The following is a 19,915-nucleotide window of genomic DNA, read 5'->3' on the forward strand; positions in this document are numbered from 1 at the left end:
CTAAACCACAGGATAATCTGCACTGACCATTTGGCCCGAGGGCCTGACAATCTACATAAAAATTGTGAGCTACAACATTGAGAAATATAGATATTATGGACAGACATACTAAGTGAGGAAGTGGTTAAAATGGGAAAAAGTTAACTAGAAATGGATGAAAGGGGAAGAGAGGCTGGCACTGGGAGACAGAAAGGGAACATTAAAACTGAGATAAGAGAAGAGGGGGAGGAAGAGCGACAGAAAGATTGAAGTAGAAATAGAGAGGGAGTGGCAGAGAAGAGGGAGAGATGGAAAGGTTGTTGTCACAGCCCTGCGGCTTCTCTCTGACAATCCCTCATCTTTACATATGATAATCTCAGAAGCCGCAAATGAGCCACTACGGCACATATGAAACACCAATAATCCCGCACTCAACCAAAAGTGACAGGCTCGGTTAGTCATCGTGAGAGGCTGGTTGCTTGAACATCGGCAAAGATTAATCCTGACTGAATCACTCTCTAACACAGTCTCTCTGGGGGAAAATGCATTCAGGACCGAATGAGAAACATCCACCTGTCAATACTTTGGATGTTAAAACCACAGACTCCCAGACAATTTGCTCCTCTGATCAGTGCCAGACTCCTGCACACATTTTCTAAACAGACAGCGGTGTCACATTTTGTTCTCATATTACATATGGCAGTCTGGTGAAATATGATGATCAAGTGATACAGCAGGAAGAGGTGCATTTTAATGAAAGCACACTGGAAGCTGTCATTTCCCCATGGCTGACATACTTACTGTTTGGATTCTGTGTGTTTTTCATCATGGCTGGATTTTCTGTTGGAAACAAAAGTAGAAAAAATATCAATGGTGGGATGATCAAAAAAAATGTACGTAGATGTTACTGAGAGACTCATTGGCTCAGTGAATGAAGAAGGGATTTTGTCTTATAAGAGGATAAAGAGCATGATAAAAAGAGAAAGACATAGAGAGAAAGAGAAAAAATAGTTATCTCTGACAGAAGTTGTGGCTTTCTAATGAACCAGAACTCCAAAGTTCCTGAAGCACACGTTAAATGGCACATCCCACAGGAGAAAGATTGGGCCTGTTAATGGAACTGGGAACTCAGAGCACTGCACCAGAACAACCTGGACACTTATAGCAGCAGTCAGACCAGGCAACTACCGCTGTGGCCAGACAGTCTGCTCAGAAAGTGGATTTGGAGAAATTGACTCCACCTTTAATAAGTACTGCCAATGTCCAACCTGCACAATACACTCAGGCAATGTATTTTCAAAGTTCTCAGAGGTGAAAAAAAAGAAAAGGAAAAAAAAAGTAATTGCAAAGGAAGAAGCAGAAGGGCTTGCAGAGAATCCACAACACTCCCGAATTCCACTGTGTGAGCTATTTTTTGACGTGACGTATGAGTAGGTGGAAGCTACAAACACAACGCAGTGTGAAACATTCATGGTCTCACTGCAAGCACATTAACATAGCAGCGCTTCTGAGAGGCACAGGGAAATTAGTGTGTGCACTCTGCATATGTACGCTTGAGTTTGCCTGCCCCTGCAAATTTGCATAAGCATACGCACGAACGTGTTTCTGCATGTGTTTGCAGTTTGGGTGTCACTGCCCGACTCTTCCGTGCTGACTCACTTCATAGTAATCTCAGAGGGTATTATCACTAAGGGTGGCTAAAGATGAACATCATCAAGACAGGAGCTCTGCTCGTCAGAGGAGTGTGGAGAGTCTCTATACCAAGCTGTCATTATACTAGATTATTCCTGATGATGTATATTGAAGACTTTGCCAATTGAGCACAGTCCCCAAATCCTTCTCTCTCTTCACCTGTCAACGAGGGAAGTGTCTCATCTCAAGGCCACAGGAGACGGTGCCAAGGTCACTTAATCACCATTTACCTTCCCTATGCGTGAGTGTAAGCCATCTCCAAGGAGCAGGCAGACAGATGAGCCATACTGCGCAGGTAGTCGATGACACCTTAGGGTGCATCAGGGTGTTAAATAGACATTAGTGTTCTTCCTAGCAAAATGCCTCCCAAGGTAACGCCTCCCTAAAGTGGCACTCTCCCTTTAGAGTGGGTTCTTATTAGGCCAGCCCAATATTTTTTTTTACATTTGTGACACACTTTAAACCCTGAGTGTTTCAGAAAAAAATGTATGGATACAATATTCCTTGTTTCAGACCATATTATGCAAGACAATGATGCTAAACTGAATTATATTAATAGGGAACGTCAGGGCTCTAGTGCATGCATGTGCATGATGCCACACACATGTTTGTATTAAAATCTATCTATCTATCTATCTATCTATCTATCTATCTATCTATCTATCTATCTATCTATCTATCTATCTATCTATCTATCTATCTATCTATCTATCTATCTATCTATCTATCTATCTATCTATCTATCTATCTATCTATCTATCTATCTATCTATCTATCTATCTATCTATCTATCTATCTATCTATCTATCTATCTATCTATCTATCTATCTATCTATCTATCTATCTATCTATCTATATATCTATCTATATACATGGTAATGTTTAGGCTTTTAAAAAAAAAACAGTCCCTGTTACATAGATATTTTGTAATGGCTCTAATGAAACATGACTGAGCCATTATGGATAGAGTTTGCATCTGGTATGCACTAAGAATAGCACAGCTGAAGGACAATGGTGAAAAAAAATTGGCATCTGGGAATAAGTGTTCTCAGTTCCCCTATGGGCTGCATCAATGATGGAGATACATATTGTAGTTGACGCCTTTACTAATGAACAATGTAAAAATATGGAGGAGCCTTGCCCACTGCTTTTATTTTTTACTATAGGAGACCCCCTAATACACTTCAATATCACCACTGATGAGATAGAAGGTAAGATAGAAAACAATCTGATGCCTTAGTAGCTTATAGTATAACTCCCTTTATTGGTAAAGCTTTCTGAAGAAGCTAAAAAGCCTAGAATGGCAGATGCCAGTTCTTCCATGAGTGTCCAAGGTCCAAAGAAACACGGAAATAAAAGAGCCTGAAAGCAATGTGGCTCCAACATCAACGTCAGTAAATTAACTACTTCCAGCTTCTGATGAATTTGTTACCTTGGTCTGGCCATTGAACAAAGTGCTTTTCCAACACTGTCAACAGCAGGTCCTTAGATTTTGTCATGGGCTTTGATGCAACCGTTGGTGTTTAAGTGAGAGCGGTTCAAGTACAGTAATGCCATTCATGGAATAGGCACTAAATCCCTTGTATGAGAATTGCTATCCTCACTAAGTGCAGCCTTGTAAAGAACGTGTTGTTAAGCCAATTAGGGATACAATATCTTATTAATCACACACTTAGTTGCATTAATGATTAATACCTAAAAGCAGCCACACAAAGCTCTAAAGTATTTTTCAAAGAATCTATGTGGATACATCAAAATAAATTTTGTAGAATTATGTAATTTTCAGACGTTAAACTTTGTAATTTGTATAAGTGTTCCAGCCAATTCCTGTGTGGAGCCGAGTTGTGCCGTCACAGAAAAAAGAGAAAAAAAAGAAGAGAAGAGAAGAGAGAAATGTTTCATATTCATTGTCTTCTAAATAATTCATTAAACATAACTGTGATTTCAATCGAACCGCTAGTGTAAGTCGCCGGTGCAAAATGGGGCCAGGGATTGTTGCCGAGTTTGCGCGTACACAGTACAGTACATACCAAAGACTATGAGGCGGGTGTGTGTATCCGTGGAGCCCAAAGGATTCTGGGCCGTGCAGCGATACATGGAGCCGTTGAGCTCGGCTGGCACCCTCTCCAGAATCAGCTCTTTCCCCAGTCGCTCGGCACTGCCATCCAGCAGGCGCCCCCCTACTCGTGTCCAGGTGAACAGCGGCTCGGGGAACACCTCATTCTATCAACACCCAACCATCCAAAGGGGATATGGAGAGAAAAGGAGGAGAAAAAAGAGAGAGGGAATGAGAGGAAGGGGGGGGGGGGGCGAAAGGATGTTGCAGAGAAAGTCTGTGAATCTCAGCCAAGAGATTAAGAGCAAAGGATGCATGAATAATACAAGCCTCAAACTCCCCCCCCCCCCCATGCAATGGCAAGTTAACAACATGCATTAATAATCAACACTTCACTTTACAACAGTTTTTGCTCCTCACATTTTTTGAGCCCTCCAGAGACCCCCCCCTGCCCCCGTCCTGCCCCATTTCCAATTTTAAAATATAACCTTCCATAAAGCAGTGTTTCATTCTTATCAGTGGCTTGACATGTTCATAAATAATAAGAGGACACCGTAGGAGGGTGAATCTCTTGTACCATTCCACTTCTTATTCTTTCCTCTCACACCATAATCCCTCCGTGACACATGCATTTCACCACACACACACACACACACGCACGCGCACGCGCACGCACACACACACAGACACAGACACACACACACACACACACACACACACACACACACACACACACACACACACACACACACGACATGCAAGACAAAGACATGCACTTCTACATTACAAACAGTAGACTATCATTCTGCACAGACCAGGTGTGGACCACCATTTCTTGTCATTCATAATAAAATAAAAGCTTTCATAAATGTATTATACAATTGCCAAGCGGGGACATGCAACCTTGGGCCGCAAACAAGAGGCAACCTGCATCATCTGTTATGGAACAAACTGAAAGGAATGAATAGGTACAAGGTGATGGCTTTAAAAAAAAGGATAATTGAAATATATCTGTATATTTTTCATTTAATTTTGCCACTTGAATGAAAGTTTTCACCTGTAAATCATGAATTACTCGGCTACATGAAGATCATAATAAATACCTCAGTTAAACATTATACACACACATTTAACTGGGTTTTAATGCTATGAAGACAAGTTATATTATGAAATTAAGTCACAATACTGTCCTCATAATTACATTTTATGAAATAGGTAGTAAAGGTATTATATTTATTTATAGTGGATCGAAGATGCAGATGCATATGAAATCATGTGCTTATAATTATAATAACTATTACAGTAATGGGAGTTTTTTTTTTGACTGAAGACATTTAGATAGAGTCAGTTTGATGTGGAATGTGTGTTTTGATTGATTTTGTTTTGTAGATTTTTTAAATATTTTCAGATCAACCTGTTTATCCGCCAGCACTTTTTTTTTTCAAGTTTTGTTGGGCACTAAGGTGTGAAAGAAAAATGCTATATAATGTCTCAGCTCAAGCAGATGTACTTGCAAGTTAAAAACAGTCTGCATTCAATTGAAGTAGTTAAAATCCCTGGCCTAGCCTGAGTATGAACTTAAACATTCAAACATACCATACAGTACATACCGTGTGGAAATATGGGGAAACACGTACAAAACAAATACAAAGACAGACTTAAAAAAATACTGAAAAAGAAGACGCTAAACGAGTATAAAAGTGAGGCATGAATGGCACTGTGAATATGAATTGTCGATTTATTTTATTTTGTGTCATAACTTGTATAAAAGGAAATAAATGATAGCAATAATAAGTACAATAATTATAGAAATAATACTTAAAAAATAATGAAATAAGATCCTAAGGGACCATCGAAAAACAAATAAATAAAACATAACGTAAAAAGGGTAGGTGCAATAAGCAAAGGCTTCAACCTACACCTTTTCGATCAATAATATCGTGACAGCATCACAAAACAGTATTATTCAGGCATTGGTCAAGCCTGGGCTCAGCTCTGTCAGGTTCTCATCCTCACTCTGGAGACATTGGAGGGCTTCTTTGTATACTGCAAGTGTTGTATGCTGATCTCTTATTTTATTTTTATTTTATTTCTTTTTAATCTGCATGCATTGGTGTGCTTTTTGTTGTTATTTATGTATTGACTCTATTTTTTATACATTGTACTATGGATCTTCATGTGTCCTGAATAAAATCATATATATATATATAATACTATTGATAAGAACTGTCAATGTATAAATTAAGATGACAACTTTTTTGCTGTGTGTTTTACTTATGTATGTAATGTTGTGAATCTATGTGTGATCGAAATAAACTGAACTGAAACTGAAACTGAACTGAAACAAAAGCAGGTCTCCTCCTGGGTAAATTCAATTCACTGGAAGGATTTAAGCATGATTTTAGCATATTTTAAAGCAAGACCAACAGTGAATGTGTAGTGAATGTGTAACCAAGGTCCACTGTTGGATTGGAATGCAACTGACATGCACGCAGACGCACAAATGCACGCACGCACACACACACCCACACGCGCACGCACACACACACACACACACACACACACACACACACATACACACACACACACACACACACACACACACACACACACACACACACACACACACACACACACACACACACACACACACACACACACACACACACACACACGTTAAATAATGACACAATTCTGTATCTTCTCTGCCATCCATTTGAACCACTATGGAATAAAATCCTCTTGACCATATTTAAACAGAGCTGGCTTTCAGTGCAGAAAGTGGTTTCCAGCACTTTGGCCTTTTGTCAAAAGGAATAGCACCTCATTTGAACATCTGAGGCACTTGACATATAACAAGAAAGACATAATATATATGTATTCCTCAAAATATAAACAATATTAATAGGTTCTAACTTAAGACTTTGTGAGAGACCTCACCTTTTGTACACACAGTGAATGAAGAAGGTGTAAAGACAAGGTCCTCCACATACAGTTTAATTTACTATATATTGAAAAGTTCACTTAATCCGCGGTTCTGTACAAATTAAGAAGTAAAACACCTGGTAAAGCCAGCCACTACTGTAACAGTGAAAATAAACGGTCAGCAGGGGCATAACCCGAATGACCACGAGTTTGATTAATTCACTGAAGTGGGGTGAATTAAAACAGAGCAAACAAATCCAGCCTGTGTGACTTACACTGTTCATACAAGGTAAGATAGCATGAAGATGAAAATCGCTCTAGTCCAGACCTAAGTTTGCCCTTCCTTTGTGGCTTTTCAAGCACAAGCAACCGCTTATTATCAGATGTCAACATCTCTCTCTCTATTGTATCAGAAAGTGCACACTTTAGAATCCTTCCCTGGAGCAAGCAATGTCAGTGCATTCAGTTGGCATGCAGCCAAGTTCTATTGATATCACTGACATGCTCAAACAAACCAAACACTTCAGAGTTTAGATACACTTTTGTAAACATCCTTGGCATAAAAGTGCCCTTGACAGCTGGCCTACTGAAATAGTTTGCAATACAGGTTCAAATTCTCGACTTACTGATCATAGGTTCTGATTAAGTAAACAGACTGAGACATGTTTTGGGAAAAGGTCACAAATAACAACAGACACAAAAACAAAACATAAAAAGTGTTTACGTGAGACTTCCCTGTCAAATGACCCCAAAAGCCTGTAGAGTCCAAAATAAAAATGTGTTCACACTATGCTGCCGAAAGCATCAATATCTCATTTCATTCCATGCAAATAGCAAAGAAGAATGAAGAAAATAAAACCTCACTGAGGGAAGATCATCCATAATAGATACCTAAAACAATAAACCGGAGGGGAAACTGGCGTCTTATTTTATCAGAAAGGCAGGAGGCAGTCTTGGCACACCATCTTATCTTCTTGTGAAACCCTTCAGCTATAGTTCTAGTGAAGGCTGAGGAAATTTTCTTTCTGATCAGTCTGTAAGTGCTGAAGGCCATGCAGCCGAAGGGTCTGACTGGCCTTGTGCCAAAGTCAAGCCTGTTTAGTATACACTGCTAAGAAAAACCTTCAAGATCCCCGAGGGCTTTGGACTTGGCAAACTAAAAAATAATAATTGTCCATGGAAATGTCTCACAAGAAAGAGTCAAATTAAATCAAAAAACACATATGAAGAATGGTTGCTATATATTCCTCAAACAGTGATGGAAAAGTAACAACCCCATTTTGTACTGTGGGCCTTTAAAAGGTCCCACATCAGGGTTGGCCCTATCCTCTTCCTCTGGCCGGAGCCAGCTGTCTTGTTTCACTGTGTCATTGCTGTCAGATAGATCAGTACTCTCCACAGGCACTGTATACTACACACATCATCTCTTTTGGCAGGGGATGAAAGTGACACATAGACAACATTGTTGCTGTTATCTTTGGGTGCTTAATTGGGATTATGGAGCAGGAAGTCTGAAAGCAGCAACACATACAATAGCTAACATAGCATTGCATAGCATACAAGCAGCCTGAAAAATTATAATATTTAGTATGTCTGTACTTTATTTAGAAGGTAACACTTTACAATAAGGGTACATTTATTAACTCTAAGTTAATGCTTAATAAGCGTTAAATAAGCATTAACTGACCAGTATGCTTGGTTAACAAATGCTTGGTTATGAATTAACTAAGCATAGTTAACGCTTAACCAAGCATTTGCTAACAGTAAACTTTAAATGCTAAAAAAAGCATTGACTACATATTAAATAATAGCATTAACTATGCATAAATAACAGTTCAGTAATGTACCCTTTTCGTAAAGTGTTACCATTTAAAACATTTAAATCAAAAGTTTGAATAAATGAATATTTGCATTTGAACTTCAAACTTTTTGAACACCCCATGCACTTACCCCAGGCGATCCTACCTGGAATCCCTGCACAGTGATGCGCACCGTGTCCCCCACCTTAGCTCTAGTGGGGGTCATCAGGAGTTTAGGCCCCTTTGGAGCAGCTGGAAAGAGAAAAAAGACAAACAAACAAAGGTCACCGTACTGAGCATGGAGAGCATACCTGTTTGTGTCGGATACCTGTTTTGTAACAGAGGGGGAGAGACAAATACAATCTCCTGTCAATTAAGGTCACGGGGCAAGAGGCGAGGGACTTGTAGGTTCTTTCATCCAAAGGACTGTGCTGGATTTATTCCCCACTGGAGAGGAAAGGAACTAAATTGGGTAGATACTCATTACTGGAGGAGAATGGGAGTGCACCGGGTGGAGTGTGGAGGCAGTGAGATAAGGGACACTCAGAGAGCTAATTCCCTTGTCTTGGTGAGGACAGCAGCACCCAGATGGCTTTCATTTTGACTCTCTAAAACAATGGGGTGCAAGCAGGAGAGGGAGCAGGCAGATTCTCATATTCTGAGATTGTGAGGGGGCCGGCGATTGTCCTGCGTTTGTAGTGTGGAGATAAAATGAGTGATTTGCATAATGTTTAAAAGAGGTGATTCATTTCATTATGGCTAAACTGCACAGCATACTGCATTAGGGCCCATATAAGCAGGTTCTGCACAATTTGAGATGATTAACAATTCCCCTAAAGATAACCGCTTTGCACGCTGTGCAGTTCCATATGTGAGACAAATGGACAGAGCAGCACATGCAATGAGACTCAAGCTAAGGGCACCCTATCAATAACGCCTGTTCAAGTCCACCCCAGGAGTGCTTCAATTCATTTGGAATAAACTCTCAATATAAATCACATGGCTTCTTGTTTTCATTGATGAGTTAAACTATAAAGGATAAATAAATAAACAGACAAATGACCTCAGTACTTTGCCATTAATCTGGCAACAAACTGTCCACTGTGGCTAATGAAGCACAACCTCCTCTTAGGCAGCCATTGACTACAAGCCTATATCAAACTAATGGATTAGAAGTTATACTTTCGTATCTGTAAATAGAATTGAGCATGTGGCATTGCCCATGTATTGTAGACCACATCCAGGGATCTATTTGTACAAAAGAAGCACATGATTTTGACATGCAAAAAAAGGTTAGAGATCATTCAAGTAACACAAGGTATACTGCATGAATCGATTCATTTATTTAGAAAGAACAGGGCATCATTCTGCAGACTGAATGAAAACATGCACACGTTTTCTATTGGCAGCTCAACCGAAGCCATCATGTGAGCAGTTTGACATGGCTAAGTGTCCCACCGCATGATGAAGATTGAGTCTTTACAGGCTAGTTTTGGCCATCGCAGCGTGAAGCGCTATATTTCCACCACCACCCACACACACTAACGGAGGGGTTTTTTAATACTGGTGTCGTGGCGTCACATAGAGCCTGCGAGGCATATGGTCGGTGGAAGATGATGGCGGATTTCTGGGATTTGCTCCAACATTGACAGTTGGTGTCCTACGTCACCACCTTTTTGATTAGGGCAGCATGCAGTGTGATGGACACAACACAGCCCTCTCCCTGAAGGTCCTCGTAGGGGAAATAAGCCATGGTCCCATGAGACCTTCAACTGAGACCCAACTCCTCAAGTTTGAAAAAATAAGAACTGTTATCAGCCCAGGAAGAGAGAGAGGCTTAACATAACCTCCAGCAATACAACTGTGCACCTTGCTTCAGGTGTGCTTTATTACCAATCTAATGCCTCAACACGACCTATGACATCAGCTGGTTGACCGGTTTCATTGAAAAAGAGAAGCTGTTGAAGAATGCAACCAAATTTAAGAAGCCTGATTGACTGCTGTATTGCTCCATTGTGTTGAATCCGGCACTGTAGTGTAATGTCTTTCATGGTTAGACTAGCTGATGTAAAGCAGGGAGATAAGGCAGATTGACGGATGTGAACTGAGCTGCAGGTAATCACAGGCACACATAACAAACTAGGTACACAAAGCAAATCTTAGTTTATTCGCATGGGCAAACAGAAAAGACACACACGTAGACATTAACATACAAATAGCCATACGCATATATGCATACAAACACACACAATTCCCCAAAACACACACCTACACACACACACACACACACACACACACACACACACACACACACACACACACACACACACACACACACACACACACACACACACACACACACACACACACACACACACACATGCCTTTTCTGAAACTGCGCATCTGCTTGATTACCATGGTCTGGCACAAAGCAGTGACTGGGAGATGTGAGGAAGCCTGGATCTTTTCACACTGGTGTCCAGTGAATGAAATACGAATTCCGCCACTTGTCTGACGATGTTGAACAATAAAACACATGAGGTCATGTAAGGTCCTAAGCAAATAACTTATTTTTAATATTAAGAACCACTATGGTCAACACGAATACAATCCAGGAGTGCAGACATGACCAGCCTCATGATCTCATAGGGGTGTTAGCTGTGTAGCCTAGGCCCGGCGCCAGCTTCAGGTCCATTTGTAAGGAGAGCACGGCCCCTTTCATGAATATTCATGAAGTGTAATGCAACATTGGTCGATTGTCGCTCCGTCTCATGTGGCAATATTAAATCTCTGAAAGATTTATTACGTATGGGCACGGCAAAGACCTCCTTTTCATTTCCTGACCAAACACACCTGAGAGAACCAAGAGAGTGTGTGTATATAGGCCTACAGTAAGAGGGATCTGTGTGCAATTATCTAGTTATGGCTGCATAATATCAAGGAATAGGGCATGTCAGCGATGGAAATCCTTAGGTGGGCTGTTTTACAGAGTCACATTTAATTTGAGATCTTTGTGCCATTTTTTTTCTGCCATGCACAAAATCTAATTTCTATTATAATAACCTCTGACCTTGATCACAGCCCTTTTTTCCCAATATACTATTCCAATCCAAGGCGGATAAAGCCCCAAGCTGGTCCTTCAATGCTTTGTAGTTCGCTTTTCTTTAGGTGATGGCAAAAATCAACAACACATGTCCGTTGATGCACCTTCTATGGCTTTTAAAGAACAAAGATTGTGACAAACTAATGACTCCAAACACAGCAGAGAGAAAGGCTTGTCAAAAAAAGTCCCCACAGGGAGTGTCATCTTGTTTTATTATCAACATGTGGACGAGCCAAAGAGCTGTTAGAATCTTTAGCGCAAAACGTTGTCTGGAGAAGACAGCTCACGCCATTATACCTTCAACCGATTCTGCTGTCTCCGTCTGTGCATGTGATGTACTATATTTGCAACCACTTGGGAAATGACAGTGACAGTTATTGCGTTTTAAAAGATGGTTCTCTGGTGGGAGATATTCCCATCTGAAAAGAAAGAGACAATATATATTGCGACAACTGGTTTTTAAATGAGGGCCAAAGGGACCCTCGCTTCGGCATGGATATTATAATATTGTTCAAGGAGTAAGGGTGACATTATTTTCTATTACATTTTTAAAGACCGAAACCAACACTAACTGATCCAACTAACAATTGTGTAAAAGTATATTAATAAACCCATCAATGAGCCAGAGTGTTGCACTGTAAAATGGTCCTTCATTACACAGACCCTGTAGTTTATATTACATACACTGTCCTGCTGTTGTAAATATTCGGCAGTGCAACAAATGTGAATTAATATGCACTTAATCATAGTCCCCAACAAATGCATGATTTATCTTGTTTAAGCCAAGTTTGCTAACAATAAGACTATATAAGTGGATGTTTTTTAGGTTATGTTGACTACAAGAACCATGTAGAATTATGCAACCTAGTCCTTTGCACAAGTTGTTCTGCAAGGGATGTTTATCCAAAAAAGTACTCGTCTCCATTCAGTCTGAACTGAAAACTAATTCAAAAGGTACAACAGAGAGGAGCATCCTCTCCTCATTAATTGAGACCCTGTAGATTCACCCTATTTACCCAGATACGTGTATGTATTCTGGCAGGAAATCTGCTTGGCATGCAAAAAAAGTGAAAAAGTTAAATGAACACGAAAACATATATATATATATATATCCTCAAGACAAAAGATAGCTGGACAAATGGATTCCTCAGTGTCAAATGAGGTCAGATGCTCTTATCAGAGTTTTTAAACATCAAATGTCATTTAGCAGACATGTTTTTATTTATAACTGGAGGTTTGCAAATTAGCAGTAAGGGTCTAAAGACATAAACTGGACTTGCCCTGCTATGATCATGAATCTGACCCTGGTTTCCCATACCAAAGTCGGTGTTGTTCCTTACTGAGCTATCCAGCTATGGGGGCAAACACGGTGTTGAGCTTTACTGTTAGCAATTACTTGGTATTGGGCTTTGTGTGTCAAATCATCAAAAGTCCCCCTTGATAATAACACCCAAAGTTAAAACAAAGCACAACTATGGTGTGTGTCTTATTTACGGGATAATTTGAAACTCCTACATCTCATTTTCTTGCACCTATCAAATACTTTCTGCCTTCAATGGATACTGAATGTGTATTTACATCGACTTGGAGCGACTGCAGCTGCTCACCAGCATAATAAGAGGGACATTTTTAATTAGATTAAAGGTGGTGATGTGAGATAATATACTGACGGCGAGGCGCAACGCAACAAGCCAACATGAACCAGCCACAGTCCACACATTCGGAGTCTCGTTCTGCCTTCAATCGGCGCAAGCATCTCATTGAAGATAATGTCTTTGTTTATCATATCAGGATTGCGTGGCTTGTCTCCAGGAAGACTATGCCAATGTATTGCCTTTGAAGTGTTAATTGGATGCGCTGGAAGCCATCTTTGTTTTTAGATAGAAAAAAATTAAATTAAATAAAAAAATAGAGAGTTAGTATGTGTGTGTGTGTGTGTGTCTTTCTTGGATCACACACACAGTTAAAACTTAAATCAAAGGTTTCCCCTTAAATTATTACTCCTGTTTTCAGATTCAGGGTCTGTTTCACATGATCTTCAGCTTTGATCGTCTGCAGATGAACAAACAAATAATCACAATGCCAGAGTGTTTCCAAATACCAAAGTGTGAATCTCAAAGGCCTTAAAGGAGCATCTCATTGGAATTTGAAGAAGGGCAGCATCTCTGAAATTGTCTTTTCCAATGATATAACATTGGTCAGCGTGTCTCAATTCTCATTTGACTTCTCCTAATTCAGGTTGACTTCTGCAATAACGGTACTGAGTTAACTCAATATAGCAACAGGCAGCTCGATGAATTGCCCTGTCAGTCACTTGGAGTTTGGCGTTCGCCGCTAAACTTGCAATCTGCTCAGCTGTAACACAATTAAGCGGCTTCAAATGAAAATCAGTGTTGTTCGGAGTACATTTGCAAAGGAGACATAAGGGGGGCCCAGTCAGGTTTGCAAGTGCGGCGAGGGAAAAAACACGGAGATAGCAGGAGATTAGAATGGCAAATTAATGAGAAAAGGGTGTGTGTGGGTATGTGTTTCTGTTTGTGTGTGTGCGTGGTCAAGGTGGACTGTTTTTTTTTTTTTTATAAGTGAAATTCTGAGTAAAGGTGAGGGAAGAAAAAGGTGCTTGGTGGTTGGGGGGGGTGAGAATAGCATGCATAAACAATGAGTAACAGTCACCATTCTACTTACCCAGAGTGACCTCTGTTTGCATGGGCATGGACAGCGCTGGATGCTTGACTTCGCAGCTGAACAGGGCGTCGTTATCCAGCTGCGGGTTGAGGGTCCAGGTGAGTCGGGCTTGCACCACCACCGAGCCGTCGCTCTGGGGGATGTGAGTGTGGCTGAAGTAGTAGAGCGGGTCCGTGCTGTGCACCCAGCGGGGGAACTCGCGGCTCACCACCGTCTCTGGGATGACTTCAGTGGCGGGGCTGCTGGGCTCGTGGGCCTGAGGCTGCTGCTGCTGCTGCTGGCCCTGGGTGTGTGTGGCACGCCGCGGGCTCTCCGTGTGCAGACGTGCAGAGCGACCTTCGGGATCGAGCAGGGAGAGGGAGCGCTGCAGCTTGGTGTCGTCCAGGTCTCGGCTGATGAGCGGCCGTGCCCCTCTCACACCCGCAGAGCCACCGATGCCACCGCCACCCTGCTCCCCGACAGACGCCTCAGTGTAGGAGATCACCTCTATCAGCTCGCCGTCACGCTTGAAGTACACCTTAAGAGAGACAAAGGGAAAACGAAAAGGAGTGAGATGAGATGAGATCTTTATTTGGAACACTTACAGAAAGAACAACAAATAACATAATGCATATACAAAAATAAAGCAAAAGTTGATTTCAGCATAATACATAACATAAGCTAAACAGACAATTTGAAATAACACAAAAATATTATTCCATTCCAGCTATTTAGAAAAACAACAACAACAAAAAACATTGTTCAAATAAAGTGAGATGCCGGAGGAGAAAAAAAGGAAAAAGGAGTATGGCATAGCGTGTCCCCTATAGGCTGTATGAGTGGCTACACAGCAATAATGGGCATAAAGTAGGAATGAAGTGAAGCACATGAGGAATGATTCCACATGACATATTCACATTGACAAAACGGAGACACTACTTTATATAATTCCTTGACCCCAATACAGCTTTACAATGAAAAAACAGAATAGTGCCATTTCAAGTGAGGTTGGGTTCAATCAGAGCATGCAGTATACATTAATATACTATATAACTAACAAACTAACTATATCACAGGTTCAGATTCAGTACGCTTTCACATTATATTGTTTTATTGCACAGTGACTTGTCCTCCTATATGTCATTTACAAGGATGAATTTTATTTTAAACAAAGAAAGCCTTCAATGCAATTCAACTTCATTTGTATTATTTGGGGAACTTTAATTTACACTGATATATGAAAGCTGTTTGTGTGGGCCCCCTTGCACATGAGGAAACATTTGCAAAGACAGCTGCAACAACATAATAATACAAGCTGTGTTGGGCTACTGGGCTGTATCACAGTAGGGGAGAACGGGGTAATTTGTCACATGGGTTGGATGTCACATTCGTTATATCTCGTCACCAGAGCGCGCTAGCTCTGAAATGTTGATATAAAAAAGGTCCACAATTGGGATCAGAGGTCACATACATAGACTTCCTTGGAGGAAGACAGCTGCATTTCAGGTGAGAGGATGTTTTGTGTTTTTCATGTCAAATTCAAAATATTTTGCTTCTCAGTATTTTTCTTCTAGGCTTTTACACAATGGGTTTATAACAACACGTGTTACCCTCAGAAAGTGTGAAGGGTAAACTATAGTTTAGATTGTGGTTAGCAAGCTAATTAGTTGTCAGATGGTTGTTGACCTTGATGCTAGCAAGAAATTCAAGTTGGGGTTGGTCGTCAAATTTTTTGGGGGGTTGGTTGTCACATGTTATCTCAAGGCTGCAGCCAGAAAAGGAACCCAATAACGAAATAAATTGTCAAGCTGTATCCTCACTGACACCCCAGAGAAGGAAGGAATAGAGCAGGAAAAGGCAGCTAGCAAGCAAAAGAAAAAAGGGCAACAAAATCAAAACAACCCAGTGCATCCCAAACTAGACCAGCTGCCAAGGCTACAGAACGTTATGTAGGCCTATTTGTCAACTTGACAATGCAATTAAACATTCAAATTTGGTTCTGCCTCCTTGCCTTCTTTTTAAGATTTTTCCCATTAAGATAACATTGTGACAAACAACCCCATAGTGTGTGACAACCGACCCCTTGATGGGGTTGGTTGTCACAATGTGTCAGAGTGTCTTTGATGGTAAATTACTTCTTCATTACAATAAGTTGGAAAAAAAGAGAGACACACATTTCTAGCCAACACCTTACGCTTCAATTTAATGTAGGAATGGCTATTGACAGATGTTTTGGTGATGAGCAATTCTCACCAGAGTAAAAAGTGTGCCTACTTACCCCGTTCTCCCCTATTTATAGCCCACTCTAAAAAAAATATTTGTTATGCCAAACATCAGAGCGGGCTAGTACACATCTACGTGGGGCTAGGTGACCTTGCTCGAAGGGCGTTCAGTGGTAATGGTTGTTGTCATTACCATGGATACAAAAAACATAATACGTCCAAACCAACCTGCCCAACCTCCCTGTCAACCTAGGAGTGTGCCATGGCCCCATCTACCTGCACTATAGGTGAGGTGCATGGTGTGTCAGCGATTCTCCATCTGTGGTGCTCATTATGTTGTTTCCATAACAACAAACAACGACTCTTCATATCTAATTTTTCTTTTTACATTAATGGCGTCTCCTTGTGAACCTCTGTAAACAGTCCCTTTAAATGTATGACTCAATATTGATCATATAGCCAGGCATCGTTTAAAGAAGTGAATTTACTAATGCAGTTCCACAGATGAACATCTTTTTCCTCTGTTGAAGATTACCGTGTGGGAGCATTCAGTTCTCATCAGCCTTTATCTGCCTTTACCCGATGTGCTCCACGGAGCCAGAACTCCAAATCCAATAGCGCATTGGGAAGTAGAAACATCACGCTCGGCTCCACAATGACCCCATTGTGTCTGCCTGCTAACTCCTAGCAGCTACCAGACAACTTACAAAGAGACAAAGCTTTTTCTCTGTGTATTAAAACACCTCATTAATTATCACAGCAGGTGTGGAGGGAAAGCAGCGTGGATTAGAACCAGCCGTGCACCTGTTCAGTATAGCTTTTGTTGGACAAAATGGTGTTGGTGCACAATAACACCTGTGTTGACTGTGGATTGGTGTAATGGGGAATTAATTCTGTGAGCCTAGACAACTGATTTGTTTCTATAAACATTAACAGACAAGTTCATTTATAGTCATAAAAGAAACAATGATTAAACATCTACATAACTTAACATAAAGCACCGGGCCGTGTTGTGTGCTGCTGTGCACGAGTCAGAAATAATACCTTTATTGAGCTGTTAACTCTTGACAAAATATCATCAGTTTACCTTTTTACCTAGTGATCCCATGGTGACTAGACTACATATCTTCATTTGCCACGGACCCCGCTACAAGTAAGACAATGAATCGTATAGCGTTCTTGCATTCATCTCACACATGAAGGCATTGGATAACAGGTTATGTAGCTCTGGGTAGAGAGTAAAGCGTTATTTCTGTCATTATCCTGCAGTTCCGCTGCTTTTTCATTTCCCTTTCATATCTAGGAAGCAGATCACATATGAATAAGGAAATGCTGCTATAAATAGCCATACTGTAGAATACAGACTTAAAGGACCTTACCGAACTTGTGAATAACTTCTCTTCAAAAAATAATAAATAAAGTATCTTCCAATCAGTATGTATTATGAATTGTGACAACCCTTCCTTTGTCAAGGCATTTTTTCACTGTTACGGACATTCATCCTCATCATAATCTAGACTTCCTTTGACACATTGCATCATTTTGCAGTGCTTGTGACTAATGCACTAGCATCGGAGACAGCAGCTGTAAGATAAAAGTGAATCATTTTTATTGAATGCCAATCACCAAAAGTATAGGCTTTAATGGAGCACTCAAATTTACTATTGAAAATTGTTAAATTAGTTACATTTGTGGACTTTTTATAGTTGATAATGCCAAGCTAAAACACACTATACCTTTAAGCATTCCACAAAAAAAATGCTGAATAAACTGTTATTCTGGATTACAAGTATTTAAGTGGAAAGCAGTTCTGCAAGATCAAGATTTGACATATTGTGAAAGGGTTCAACGGTTTTGTTGTAATTTCTGTATGTAATTAATGTACTGGACAACTTAAGACAGCTACATGAGAGAAAATAGACATCTGACAAAGGTCCCTTGCCAGACAACATAACATGTCCCTGAACAAGACGAGCCAACAGCCACCCTGTAGCTTTGCAAATATTGATATGAATCTATCCACAATTCATTTCAAAGTCAAAGGACAATTCAGACGACATCTGTCATCACTGTAAACTTGGTCTGTAGTCCTTTGAACTGCCTACTAATTTGCTAAAATCAAATTTTCCACATTTCCAAGTCTGACAGGCAGAGATAAGAAAAAAACGCATCACTTCTTTCAGTCCATTCAAACAGGAGAACAAACACTAATTAATTTTGTCCACAAGTGATTATAAAGCTGCCACACTAACACTGAGGACATGTCGTACTGTCAAATATGTCTCCAATACATGGTTGCATTTCACAAAACGACACGGGCACTATTGTTGGATACTGCTTTAATGTAATTATTGCATGTGTATCACTTAAAAACTAAATGATATACACACGGTAATTGAACAATGCATTGTCATTCAACAGACATATTTACTGTCCTTTAAGAGGACTTGAAATACTATATTCTAATTAAAAAATTATAATAAATTAATTATTATCATGCTGAATATACAGTATATATATGATAATCTTTAATACAACAAAATAGTCTGTTATAGGTGACACCTTTTGTTGCAATAGGACTTGGAAAGCAATGCTTGTATCACTGCAAAAAGGCTATTTTGGAGCTTTTTTGGCGATGCCGTTGTATTTTTCTCTAACAGACAGTGTTACTGCACGGAATAAAGTGATTATCAATCGTGCCCCTGTTATAAATCCCTAAACACATCGTAGTCCAATATGTGTAGACAATTGAACCAGACAAAGACCACTTATTTCATTCTGAAATGAATTAGTACAGAAACAAGAGATATGTTATTCTAGCCCATACACAATGCCATGGTGGTACAATTAAGCTGCGATGGCATTGGGAAAAAGGTTTTGCATTTTTCCTGTGAATACACTGGGATGAAACGCACCTGCACTCTGCACGCTGCCAAGCATCCCCCCACCCTCACCAACATCTCCAATCCAAAGACCTCTTTGAACATGTAACAATCATGCATTGGTCCATATACACCTTCATATTGCTGCAATTAATCATGGAGGTGTCAAGAGGACAAGGCGGTAATTTTCACATTGACAGAATGATTCAATGAAAGAGCCCTAGCAAGAGAAAGGGGGAAAGAGAGAGAGAGAGAGAGAGAGAGAGAGAGAGAGAGAGAGAGAGAGAGAGAGAGAGAGAGAGAGAGAGAGGCAAAGAGAGGGATCCTGGCCATGACTTAATCAGCTTTGCTTCTCATTATTAACCGCCATTATCTTTTTTCCCTTTTCAATCAGTACTTGCTTGTGCTCTGAGGATGTTGTAATGAGTGGCACTTGGAAGCTATTATTGATATGTCATCAGCTCGCTTCAGTGACATCAGATGCTGACAAATCTTGAAACATAATACTAGACAATTTTAACACAAGCGGCCCATTATATTAAGCTCTCTCAAAAGCTGCACTCGGATCATTTGGCATGCTACAGCTTTCCAAG

At 40.3% G+C, this 19,915-nt stretch overlaps 1 protein-coding gene across 2 annotated transcripts in view; it reads right to left on the reverse strand.

Moving 5' to 3' along the window:
- Window positions 1-19,915, reverse strand: part of igsf21a (immunoglobin superfamily, member 21a) — a 180,409-nt gene that overhangs the window by 4,405 nt on the left and 156,089 nt on the right. Inside the window, exons 6-9 of one of the 2 annotated variants that reach the window (XM_080026172.1) lie at window positions 14,240-14,756; window positions 8,618-8,703; window positions 3,702-3,894; window positions 781-819 (exon numbers count right to left, since the gene is read on the reverse strand). In XM_080026172.1, the coding sequence (XP_079882298.1) occupies window positions 781-819; window positions 3,702-3,894; window positions 8,618-8,703; window positions 14,240-14,756 (835 nt within the window). Of the gene's footprint in view, window positions 1-780; window positions 820-3,701; window positions 3,895-8,602; window positions 8,704-14,239; window positions 14,757-19,915 lie in introns of both variants that reach the window. The other variant, XM_080026171.1, reaches the window with a different exon arrangement.

This window comes from Ammodytes marinus (assembly GCF_949987685.1).
Source record: "Ammodytes marinus genome assembly, chromosome: 4".
NCBI lineage: Eukaryota > Metazoa > Chordata > Actinopteri > Uranoscopiformes > Ammodytidae > Ammodytes > Ammodytes marinus.